General features: G+C 39.3%; 1 protein-coding gene across 2 annotated transcripts; it reads left to right on the top strand.

The window, feature by feature from the left end:
- Positions 1-2,084: 2,084 nt before the first annotated feature.
- LOC105061571 (ADP,ATP carrier protein 1, mitochondrial) lies at positions 2,085-8,079 on the top strand. 2 transcript variants are annotated; one of them, XM_010945665.4, is made up of 4 exons: positions 2,085-2,231; positions 5,373-5,886; positions 5,973-6,344; positions 7,498-8,079. In XM_010945665.4, exons 2-4 carry the CDS (start codon positions 5,395-5,397, stop codon positions 7,795-7,797), a joined length of 1,164 nt encoding a protein of 387 aa, XP_010943967.1. In that variant the 5' UTR covers positions 2,085-2,231; positions 5,373-5,394; the 3' UTR covers positions 7,798-8,079. The 2 variants fall into 2 exon arrangements, with proteins under 2 accessions (XP_010943967.1, XP_010943968.1); XM_010945666.4 differs by having other exon boundaries at positions 2,104-2,231; positions 5,378-5,886.
- The last annotated feature ends 5,151 nt before the right edge of the window (positions 8,080-13,230 follow it).

Raw genomic sequence — 13,230 nt, 5'->3', positions numbered from 1 at the left:
AGAATTTTTTTGGGGTTTCCAAACTCAAATCTACCGTTGGTTTAATTCATTGGACTTCAATTTTTATTCTGGAATGGATGATAGCCAAGATTGCGAGTTAAAAAGTGGAAGACTTTTATCCTTGCGAGTAGAGCAACCTTTCTCTAGTTCATATTATCATCGATTCCTTTATACTATATATCATCGATTCACATGGACCTCCATACAATTTTTGGTGGTTAGGAAAATGAATGTGCCGATGAGGGTTCAACTCTTTTGGTAAAGATTGTTATGGAACTGATTGCTGTGCCAACAACTTCTACCCAAGAGGAGAATTGTAACTGCTAAATTTCAGTTTTGTGATTTGTAAGATTCATTGGTAGAGGATTTCTGACCATCTGATTGTATCTTGTTCTTTTGTTGTGAGTTGCTGGGCTCAATTGTAATGCATGTGTGGGCAAGGTTTTCTACCTCAGTCTTTGCTGGCCTTAGTAAATTATATTTTTATGCCCTAAATAGAGGTAGGAATGAGAGCCTTGCTTGCTTGTGTTGCATGGCTGCTTTTGGTGGCTTGTAAAGAAAGGATCTTCCAACAAGCCGCTTCTTCTCCCATTCAGCTCATAAGTAGAGCTTTTTATTATATTCTTCCTTTTGGCTGGTAGCATATATACCTTATTACCTCTATTATGGCAATAGGGTAGTCTCCAGTAATCATCTACAATTTCTAATAACCTTTCTATTTCTCTTGGTTGCCCTTCCCTTTGGAGTTTTAAAATTAATTTTTATGCTGCAGTAACGGAATCTAAATTAACCGCTGGATTTGTCATAAGAGCCCATATAGGTCTGTAAGGTAGAGCTGGAGGTGAACTACTGCTCCCTTCATCGGTTCCTTATGTGGAGCTAGTTATTGGTTTAAAATTTATGCTGCTCTTGCTGAGCTTCATGCGCAGCATTTGTGGTTGGAAGGAGAGATTCTATAAGAATGGTTAAATAGATAACCATCCCTTCCTCATTTGGATGTTATCATTTCCCTCTCTTCAATGATATTCAAATGTGGAAATCAATCAGGCAGAGCATTATTGCATCTCATACTTACCTCAAAGGTAATGAAGCAGCTGATTTCATGGCAAATTTGGGTGCATTGCCTTCTGATTTGGCTACTTTGTTAAGGCTGACCGCTAAAATGTGTGCTATATTCCAAATAGATGACGACTGCTAACATTAGCATACATGCATATGCTGATGTTCATATAATCTATACATGTGATATTCTTCTGCGTCTGTTTCTTTGATTCAGGTGGGTCATGATCATTATCACGAGACTGCAGATTGGCTTGTGGAAGCGGTGTGGATGCCTGTTTGTGAGAGTCTTTTGTTTGTGGATTGATTTGGATGCTTATTTGAATCAGTTAACAGTAAAGCTGCTCTCTAAATCTATTTACTTTCAATCTTCACTGCTAATATTTAAGGGATGTGTGATGCTTGGTTAATCATCTGAAGTTCTTGCCAGATAAGGATTATACAATTGCAGTTATGTCTGCGTTGATCTCATGTATGAGCCATCACTTTCCTGTGCTTCACTGGTACATCCATTACAAGCTTTTGTATCAGTTTGCTCTGGTCATGATGCTCTGTGAGGCACTGCTTCTATACCGGCTACTCGGGCATCGGTTTCGCCAGGATTTGGAAAGCTATGGTTATTCTATCGTAAGAGTTTTGGATTTCTGCATGTGGTCTGGCTATACCATCTCTTGCAGATTTTATTTTCTATGAGGATGTTACACAGCTGTCCCAATATTCTCCTTTTATGTTAGGCTAGGTGTTTCTGCCAATTACTTTTGTTATGTTATTTGCATTTATGCTGTGAAATCTATGGCTCTACCATGCAAAGTCACTGCTGTTTTGCTTATTTTGGGCAGACTCTTGTACATCTGGATTTTTGTAAGTGTGACTATTCTACCATAAATGCAGCTAACAGCTCCTAATTTTACCAAAAAAAAAAAAATAAAGTTATCGAAACCATGGAAAAGCCTTTGAGAAATTAAAAAAATAAAAATAAAACGGTCCTCCAAGATGTGAGGGCAAAGTGGTTATTTAACATTCCCTGCGGCGTGCAATAAAGAGGGAGAGCAAGTAGGGTTATGTCCCAAGGTGCTCGCTCTGCCTATAAAAGGGCTCGCCGTTCCCAATCTTTTCTTGCCAGTCAAAGAGATAGAGAGGGGGAGGCTGCGCCCCTCCTCGGCCTTCTCCAGGTGAGCTCGCACTTCCCTTCTCTTCTTCCTTTTTGCGCATATTTCGCGTTTCCGCCTTAGATCGGAGCTTCTTTGGTTTTGAATCAGCGTCTGTAAGGGTTTGATCTTTCAATACTCGATTTCTATTGGGTTTTGCTCCAAAGAAACTTCCGATTTTAGAGGATCTGGCCTCTGCTTGTGTGATTCACTCATTTCTTAGATTGTTTTGCTTTGGGAATGTTATTCCAAGGAGTTGCTTCATTTATTAACGGCGTGACTTCTCTTTTAATTATTTTTTGGTTGGTTCTTGCTTATTTCTTCTGAGATCTTGTTGCACTTGTTAGATGGCTGACTATGATGCTATTGATACGTTGATACTTGAGTGTCGGTGGAGATTTGTAGAATTAATATGTTTGAGCTTGATTACTTTTGGATTTTAATCTCCGTTTAGATTTCTTTGCGTGTGTGTGGTTGGAGGGGGGGGGGGATGGGAACACGGGATGCGACTTAGTTATTTTTTCTGTAGTCCACCCCGGTCATCAGGATCTTAGCGGCTCAAGTGTCTATGGAAAAAACTTGTTAGATGAACAGTTTTCAGCAACAGGTGGTGAGACTTGCATTGATCTACGGTGGCAAAGTACCCAAACTATTTAAATTTGGTCTTTGTATGCTCTGTAAGATGTGGGAATCTGATAAACACTGGGTCATTGACTTAGGTTGTCCACCATGAGTCTTGATGTAGGACATAAGACATTTATGCCATCGGAGTGGTAATGCAATATGCTTGATCTTATTTCACATATAATTGTTTCTCTTTGTGTTATAGGTATTTATTGGACTTTTGAAGCTTTTAGTTCGTCTCTCCTAACTTAAATTCTTTGGGATCTCAACTACAATCATCGCTAACAATCCTTTTTTGCTATCCATTGTTATTTAGGATCAATTTGACAAATTCATCCGGGGGAAGAAATATGGAAAAGTAAGCAAACAATATGGAAATCTTATTGCCTTTATCCTAAAGAGCAATAACCATTTCAATGAAAAGTAAGAAGTCAAACACAATTTTCTAAGTAAAAGTCAGTTAAAATTTTTATCGAGGATGAATACAGGTTAGAAATATTGACATGGATAAAATTCTGGTTGGCTTCGGGGTGGAATCTTGATCCAACTTGTGTCATGGGGGTGGCCTTTTAGAATTGGGACAGTTGAGTTAGATTAATATATGAAGAATAAAACTGTCTTTTGATACAAGTTAATGGCTATATCAAAATCAACAAATGCTTGATGGGTTTTTGAAGAATATGTAACGATCCCAAGATACTCTCTTGAACTCCTCAATATTGCCCACCCACATCTCAATATCGCACACCTATATATATCAAAGTCAACAAGCCCACACATCCTTTCTATTCTAATTCTACCTCCACGAAACCCACTATATGCTTCCTTTTTTTCTTCTTTCACCATGACAACTAACCCATGCACTACGTCTTTTACCACCATGAGAACCAAATGCATGCGGGTTAGGTGGGTCGGGTCGGGTCAAGAGAGCCGACCATGGGTGTGTTTGGGTCAAAGATTCAACCCAACCTTTGGTGAGGTAGAGTGTGGGACAAGTTTTTGTGTAATGCTTTTATCTTGATCTGGCCTGAACTGGATCCATTGATACCCCTAGCAAGGCTTTTATTTGCTACAGGGATAGGTGATAGTTTCTTGTATTATCAAGAACCAAGGAATGTTCATGCTTCTCAATTAGGGATTTAGGAGAACAACCAGTTAACATTATTGGATGTGAAACCAGAATTTGGACAAGAGGAAGTCATGATCATTCTAGCAATCCTTGGATCTTCCATATACTTTCCAGACCTATGTAAGGACTACGTTATTGGCTAAGGATATATCTATGAACTGAACAACACCAACATGGGATAAAAGTGTTGTCTATAAGATGTGCATGATGGTTTCAAAATCATGCAATCTTGTCATTAGATTGGAAGACGGAAACTAGCGTGATTCCTAAAAGTAAATAATGTCAGCATTATGTGCTTACTGTAGCAGGTCTTGATATCAAATATGCTGTTGTCTACTGATCATATCAACTAGAATCTACATTAATCTAAGAGTTGCTGCATGTGTGAGTTTGGACAGAAGTTCATGGGTTTCACAACATGGTTGGAATTTACAGCCTCCATCTTTTTGCATACATCCTGTAAAACAACATATAAGATGATGTTGAGCGAGTAGCTTGTCCTGATTGTCAAGTCTGTAAAGTATTGAAGAAGCATGCTTCTTGTAGCAATCATCAATATGAATCATTAATACAGTTCAATGTATGCTTTTAGCATCATCTAGCATTGAAATATTGGTAGCATTTTTTTCCCCCCATTCAACCTCTGTTGGCCTGCCCAATAGATGTTTGGGATTTTCCCTGTTCAGCAAGGACCTGTTTGGATGCTTTGCGTCCATCATCCCTGGATAGCTTGCCATCTTACAGCAAAATTAGAATGATGGAAGGGCGGAGAGGGGGTGGGAGAGGAGGAGGCTGCATTTTTTGTGTAGGTGGAGATTATCTAATCCCTAAATTATAGGGCTAAGATAAATCACCTCTGAGGAGGAATATGTAACACTGATTTCTAGATTGCGAGACAGTGGCGTATCATGAAACGATTGTTTTCTCTCCCTGCTACTCTTCCAGCCTTGTCACTTCCTGTCAACGGTAAGTTATCTGCAAATAGTGCATGTAAAGCATGCAGAAAGGCCCTAGGTGGTATCTAGAGCTTTGGAACACTGACTTTTTTTAAAACTTTGTGATCATTTTAAGCAGTAGAGACAATCATAAGAAAATGGTAATCCGATATTTAAAAGCAATCACTCGTGGCAATGTAATAGTTAGATTTTTGAGATCTTCTCTGTTGACCAAGTGAGATCAAGAATTTTGGAACTATGAATGTCTATAATCATGATGCTTATAAGCTGTAAAGACAATCACAAGAAAAAAGTAAGACAGTAGCTATGCCAAACAATCTCTCTTTGTATGTGAGAATAACTTTTGCTTGCGTTTGTAGTACATTTTGCTTTCTTCAAGTCTTGTATTTAGTGAATTTTAATATAGATTCCTCGTATTATAGCCTTTGTATTTTGATTGTCATCCATTTTTTGTAGGTCAGCTCATTGGTGTTCCAAAATGGCGGACGAACTACGTCCTCCATCTATAGTACAGAAGATAAATGGGCAATCATACTTGTTCTCTAGACTGTCTCCCTATTCGCAGGCCAGGAGTTTCAACATCCACAACCTTCCTGGCACCTACATCAATGGGGGCCTGAAGAGCCCCTTGCTGAAATTGTACCACAGCAACAATGGATCACTTGGTTTCTCATCTCTCTCACATCCATCGCCCATCTCTGCTTGTGCCCCCCAGGAGAAGGGTATTTCAGGATTTCTTATAGATTTTCTTATGGGAGGAGTTTCTGCTGCTGTCTCGAAAACAGCAGCTGCTCCAATTGAGCGGGTGAAGCTCTTAATTCAGAACCAGGATGAGATGATTAAAGCTGGCAGGCTCTCTGAACCCTACAAGGGGATCGGAGACTGTTTTGGCCGAACCATAAAAAATGAGGGCATGCTCTCATTGTGGCGAGGAAATACTGCAAATGTTATTCGTTATTTTCCTACACAGGTCTAGCTTCTTTTCTTCCACTGTATTTTTGCAGTTGTTATTTGTCCTCTTCAATTATTGACTAATTGACTTATATTACATGCCAGGCCCTGAACTTTGCTTTCAAGGATTACTTTAAGCGTATGTTTAACTTTAAGAAAGATAAAGATGGGTATTGGAAATGGTTCGCTGGTAACTTGGCATCCGGAGGTGCAGCTGGTGCTTCATCTCTTGTCTTTGTGTATTCGCTGGATTATGCCAGGACACGTCTGGCCAATGATGCCAAGGCAGCAAAGAAGGGAGGTGAAAGGCAGTTCAATGGTCTGATTGATGTTTACAGGAAAACTATAAAAACTGATGGTGTTGCGGGGCTCTATCGGGGCTTCAACATCTCATGTGTTGGTATCATTGTTTATCGCGGGCTTTACTTCGGAATGTATGATTCCTTAAAACCAGTGGTGCTGGTTGGTGCCTTGCAGGTTAGTAAAAGAAAGGATGCATTGAAGCATATGTATATGAGCACATATGCCTTGCACTATTTATTCTTAACACCCACTAGCCTGCTAATTAAAAGTACAGAAAGTATGTTCTAGTGAATTATTCTCTATACAGAATCTCTAAATATTCAAAACCACCATTCACCCTTTAGTTTTAAAGATGATATTAGTATCAATATAAAATGCTTGCTTCAGCAAAGCTAAAGAAAGAGCTAATGTCATCCAGCAGGTGCTTTAGCTCAAAGCTAAGGATGTAAAGTTGAACATGTCTTTTGATTTGTACATGCTTTTTGTGCTTGCACATAGTTAAAATGCTTGGTTTTAGATCGATTCATTATATACTCATGCTACCAAAATACCCATGTCCTGAAGATTCTACAATAATAGTTTAACGGAACTTCCCTTGTAGTATTCTTTATTCATTTTTAAATCTATCTATCTATCTATTCATTCTAATGACAAAGCACTTAGTTTGGAGTCTAATGACAAAGCACTTTGTTTAGAGTCTATTCTGAAGCTTGGTTTTTCATTTCATTTCATTTCATTTTATTATATTTGGTTTGGGGAGTTGTGGCACATGGGTCAGATCTGGTCTAGTCCACTTGGATCTGATGACCGATTGATGTATTCCCCTAATGTATGGTATTTAGGGGCAATATATTAAACAATTAGGTTGTGCTTCACAAGGCTGTGTTAGTTGGGTCAACATGGTCAGATTTTACAAAGTCAGGTCTGGGTTTTTCACCTCAACTAAACCAAAATGTGGAACATAATCAGGTTTCTGTGTGGGCCAAACTAATCCTTTTTTCCCTTTTATTTCTTTCATGGTGGGAATCTTCACTTTGATTAGCAAAAAGCATGGCGTTAGGAATCTTGTCACATTAAGTTGGATCCAGCCATTTGCAGGTTGGGCATACCAACGTCCGGGTATCCTGGCCTGTAATTTGAAGCTGGACTTGGACATCTATAGGTTTATCCTTCTTTTTTTTTTTTTGGTTTTGGCCAGCATATTATGGGTTGCTTCCTTATGCACATCTTCTGAGCATTAGGTTCCCCTATCTGCATGTGCATCTATTTGCACGACTGCAGCAATGCCATTCCCTCTTATTTGTTGGACTTTGTGATTTTGTTGCAGGATAATTTCCTTGCCAGTTTCTTGCTTGGATGGGGAATCACTATTGGCGCAGGTCTTGCCTCCTACCCCATTGACACTGTTCGCAGAAGGATGATGATGACGTCTGGCGAGGCTGTCAAGTACCGTAGTTCATTAGATGCATTCTCACAGATCCTGAAAAATGAGGGAGCTAAATCCCTGTTCAAGGGTGCTGGTGCAAATATCCTCCGTGCTGTGGCTGGTGCTGGTGTTCTGGCAGGTTATGACAAGCTGCAGGTGCTTGTCTTTGGAAAGAAATATGGGTCTGGTGGTGGTGGCTAATGCCATTTCTTGAGTTGCAGATGGCTAGAGAATTTGATGATGATGAACAAGAGTATTAGTTGTTTGTGCTTCCTTCTTGATTCCAGTTCAAAATAATGTTGACAGATGAACACCCTTTTATTATTACCTTAGGTCTTCTGAGTGATGACTGGGTGTTGTTTTTATGTCTTTTTTTGGTTAAATAGAGAACTAAAATGTGTGTTATTGCTTTCATATTATCTGGTTGAACTTCTATGATGGATTTCCAGGATCATGATGCATCCTTGGTATCCATTTTGTTCTTATGTGGTTCTTGGTTGGCATTTGGTTTTTCACTTTTTATTAGCTTTCATTTAACTATCATACTGAAGACGTGTTTTTGTTAGATGGTTCATTGTCAAAAGGGTGTCAGCAATGCTTCCGCGGATGTTGTTATTGCTGAAATCCAAGACATGGAGTGCATTCAACCGCCCAAACAAAGGAGAAAAATCGTCCCGGTGGAACCTTGAAAGTTGATTGTACGAGTGGTAGGGGTGGAAGGAATGAAATTGGATTGGATAATAAACGTCTGAATTTATCTTTATATTTAAATATATTTGAATATAGGTAGGAATTGAAGCATTTGATTAATATTTATATTTATATTCATATTTGACAAAAAAATTTTTTTTTTTTTGATATGGATACGAATAGTTAACTATTTAATTTGCATTCGGATATTAGATTTTATTTATAATATTATTTAATATTTTATGGTATTTAAAATTTTGAGTAAAAAAATGATCACATTAAATGTTATAATTTGATTTATATCATTTATTTAATAATATTTTTAATATTATGATCATAAAAATTTAATTATTTGGTTTATATTCGGATTTATATTCATATACTTGACATCTGATTTGTATCTGTCTAAAAGAAGGATAGAAATATTTGCATCCAAGTAATATTTATATTTATATTTATTAAATAAAATAAATATAAATATAGATATATTAATATTTAATTTATATCCGATTCCATTTGTTGTACTTAACGTATAAAGGCATACCGAGTAAACTCCTGTTCACTAATCTGTTAGCTGTGCCACCCTTTTCGGAATCTCCCAAATAAGAGAGTTGTTTGAGACATCCAATTAGATTAGCTTGTCCAGCCGCCTAATACAAACGGGAATGGTGTCTTTCTTAGTCCAGCAACCACCGGGGAATTTGACTTATGAGGAACACCAAGTTCTCTACCCTACTAAAGGCTCGTTTGGGTGATGAAAATAAGGAGAAAAGTGTGGTCAATAAAAAAATAAAGGAACCCTCGTGTTTGATCGGAATTTTTAAAAAAATAAAAATGATATTCCTATATGAATAAATTTTTCATACTATATGAAAAAAAAAATTCATATAAGAATGAATTTTTGGCTTTCGCATGAAAAAAAAAATTAAATATTTTTTTTTAAAAATATTTTTAAAATTATGAATAAAATATCAAAAAAATTTGCAATATTATAAAAAATATTTTAACCTTTTTACTATTTATCTATTTTTGATTGTCGGATTGGATCCTTTGAATTTCAATTGATTGAAATGTTAATGTGCATCGCTGGTGCAATTAATATTTCAAAAATTAAAATTATTTTAATATTAAATTAATTTTTTTATTACAAAAAATCTGAACATCTAAAGTGGAGGAGCCGCAAGTGGTGGGGGGAGGGAGGAGGAAGAAGGTGTGTGGTGTGAAGAAGCCGCAGACCTCGGGGGCGTTAGGGGTAGGGGACTGCAAGCAAAAGAGCCACGGGTAAGAGGAGAGGAGGGGAAGGGGGTGTGTGGTGTAGAGAAGCCTTGGGCATGGGGGATAAGGGTGGAGGAGTTGCGAGCACCCGAGGGAAAGTGAGGATAGGATCCAAGGGTATGTGAGAGGGGAATTGAGGGTGGAGGAGCCATGGGCGACAGGAAGTGGGAGAGCTACAGGGGGCAGAGGAGCTGTGGGCAAGGGGAGGCGGAGGAGCCGCAGATGGCACCTAGGGAGGGGGGTGGGTGTGGAGAAGCTACGGACATAGGGAGGTAGAGGAGATGTAGAGGGAGAAAAAAAAAATAAAAAAAATAAAATATAATATCTTGAATGTCTTTCATAATAAAAAATTATAAAAAAAATGGTGAAATTCAATATTATAAGATTTTTTTCTTTATTAAGAATATAAGAGATATTTTATATAGCTTCTTTAAAAAAATAGATGTCCAATCAAATATAAAATATTTTAAAATATATTATTTTTTTATTTTAAAATTATTTTTTTAGATATCATATTTTTAAAAATTTTGCACCGTTGGATAATGGTCAACGTCTCAGATTTGTTACGAAAGTTATTGTTAGAGCGCAAAAGGGTGACCCAAGGTTCCCGAACTCCTCGGGGACTTGATCTGACAGGCCATTCTTGGCGGAGCTCAAAGTTCTCAATTCCCGGCGGGTAGCAGAGCACCCTTGAAGTGATTGGTCGCAAGGTCAACAAAAGCAAGATGTGACATTCCAAGTGAAGTTAAGATCAATAGAACCAATAAAAAAGAGTTGCTCCATTGGGCGAGATCTAGAAGCATCGAGCAATGAGCTAACGAACGAGGAAGCATTTGAGTGAAGGAACCGGAGGCAACCAGCTGCTCGAGAATTGTAAGGTCCCCAAACACATCTGGAAGCCAGAGTTCGCTGGCACTTCTATGGCATCGTTTCGTCCCCACTTTCTGCTTTGTTCTTTTACCCTCTTTACTAAAGCTTCTTTAGAAGGTGGATTCTTCAATGGGAATGTATCACGGGCTCGGGTTCTCTATTGTACACCGCACGATGTGGTGCATAGTGCACCGTCTATCGCACGATGGATGGTCGTGCGTAGATGAACGTCCGTTGCACGTGGTTATGCATGACTGTCTATCGCATGATGGACGGGGTGCATTATGTACAGTACAGTGCGGTGCACAGCAAAGAATCCGTGTGGAATATATCCTTTGTTTTTCTTCTCTTTGAGAGTTAAAAGGATGGGGTTGCAGTAGTATGGTTGGTGTTGTTGTCAAGGTATTAAATAGGAAAGAGGAGAGAATCAATGGATTGGAAGGAGAAGCTACAGAGGGGTGGGATTAAATTTGGCTCAGAATTTGTAGACTTGTCAATGGGTCGGGTTCGGAACGAAATCTAGATATCCAGATTCGGATCCGATCTTAGTTACTGGTACCGGATCCGGATCCAAATACCTGACGGATCTAACCTTGAAGTATCAAACCCAGATCTTAATGGATCTAGGATATCCAGATTTGATTTCGAGATCCAAAACTCCTCATCACAGGTGGTCCGGATGGTGGTGGAGACGATGCGAGGTAGAGGGAGGGGGCGCGGAGCGGCAGAGCTGCAGAAGGCGACAGTGGAGGGGTAGAGGCAGTCCGGATGGTGGCGGAGATGATGTGAGGCAGAGGGAGGGGGTGTGGATCTTATGGAGGAGAGGCAGTTCGGATCTCCTCCATCCACAGCCTTGGTGCCGGAGTCCAACCGTCGGCGAGCATGGGTGTTCATGATGAAGGGGGTCTTGGTCCCATGATGGAAATTGAGCATGGGAGCGAAGATGGTGTGATTGTAGCCCCGACAGAAGTGGCTGGAGGATGGGGGCTTGGAGGTAGAGAGGATGCCGAGAGAGGGGGGATGGAGATGTGGATCTTGGAGAAATCGACCTCGGCCAGGGCGGCGGAGAGGGAGCGCATGGCGGAGATGAGGTGGGCAATGAGGTTGCGGTCGGTGGTGGCCATGACCTCGTTGCCGATGGCGAGGGGGCGAGTTTGGGCAGATCGGAAGCGAGGAGCTGGAGGAGGGAGTCGAGGGTCGGCGTTGGTGTCGGGGTCCGACCGCCGACGAGCGGATCTCGTGATGGAGAGGGAGAGGAGGGGAGGGAGAGGCACCGTCGGGGTCCTCGGAGAGACAGAGAGAGGGAGATTGAGAGACAGAGAGAGGGTTTGAGATAGGGTATTAAATATTTTTAATATATATTATATTATATTATATTATATTATCAGATTCTGGATCTATCGGATCTAGATATTAAATATCCGGATCCTATCCGTTTATGTTATGGTTTATCGGATCTAGAATCGGGTTCGGATAAGTGGGTCCAATGCTAGTACCAGATTCGGACCCATCGGGTAAATACCTGTGGGTCTCGGGCCTGGACCTGACCCGTTGATAGCTCTAGGAATTTGGCTGCCCGCATTGAGTGCGTAGGCATGGTTTTAAGGTTATGTAATTAGCTTCCTAGGCCTCCTTTCTTTTGGCCTTTTTTCTTTTACACTTTTCTAATGCACTCATCGGCTACCACCTTGGGCTGGTTTCGAACAAAAATCATATAGAGTGGACACTAGGGAAGAAATTATGAGACCTACTTTCTATTTTGTCACATTTCTTTTGATATTAATCTTAAATAATAAACTTAAAAATCAAAGGCATCTTCTATTAATGGAGACGTTAGTTTTGTAATTTAAAATAAAAAAAGCATATTATTGTCTTTCTTCCTTATTTTCATAATATGCTTTTTATTAATATGTACTATATGGTCAAGTGATATGTTGGATTTTCTACAGATGCTAGTGTATATGAATTTTAAATTTTTTTAAATAGAAAATATAGTAAAAAAATTAGATTAAAATACTTTTAATCTAAGCATGTATTCATCATATGAAAGCACCTATGGATCCAATTCATATACTGAAATTAACATAAACTGATTTTAGGATGAATAAAGAAAAATCTGTGATCAATTCATATATCTGAATCACTTTTCTTTTTGCCTCAAACCTGTAACTAGGATTGAATCCAATTCAATCCCTAGATCTGAGGTTGATCAGGCTCTGAATCAGCAATACAAGCATCCTGTCTCTACGGATATCCATAGAGCCGACCTTGAATAGATCCTCTTGACTCCTGTTTGCTTGAACTGAAGGCTTGAATAGGCTTGAACCAAGCCTGGATAGGGATCAACTCTTTAACCTTTTTGATCTTTTTTTCTTGATTCTTGAAGAAGTCAAGAATCTTTTTTGATTTCTCAACTAATCAAGAATAACAAATAAGAAGTGGTTGTAACTAACTCCTAACAACTTGAGAGGAAGAGGATAAAACCACCAACAACTTGATGCCAACCCTTTGACACCAAGGAGGGATGCCGCCTACCTCTCTTCTAGCTCCAAGGAGGATGCCTAGAGAGAGAGGGCATGGGCTAGAGAGAGAAAAGAGGAGAGGAGGTATGGGCACAGTAATAGGTGGTGGTAAGGATGGGGGATCATGAGATTATGAAAGAAGTAAGGTTAGGATCCTTTAAATAGACATCTAATGAGTATCCTAATTAAATTAGGATCACTCCTTCTAATCATATTAGAAGTCCTAGTCATAATATATTTGGACCAAGTAAATGAGGCACCACCCATAATTCATCCA

This window comes from Elaeis guineensis, chromosome 6, assembly GCF_000442705.2.
Source record: "Elaeis guineensis isolate ETL-2024a chromosome 6, EG11, whole genome shotgun sequence".
Classification (NCBI taxonomy): domain Eukaryota; kingdom Viridiplantae; phylum Streptophyta; class Magnoliopsida; order Arecales; family Arecaceae; genus Elaeis; species Elaeis guineensis.
The sequence above is the reverse complement of the archived record's forward strand: the minus strand, read 5'-3'. Positions and strand labels throughout refer to the sequence as shown.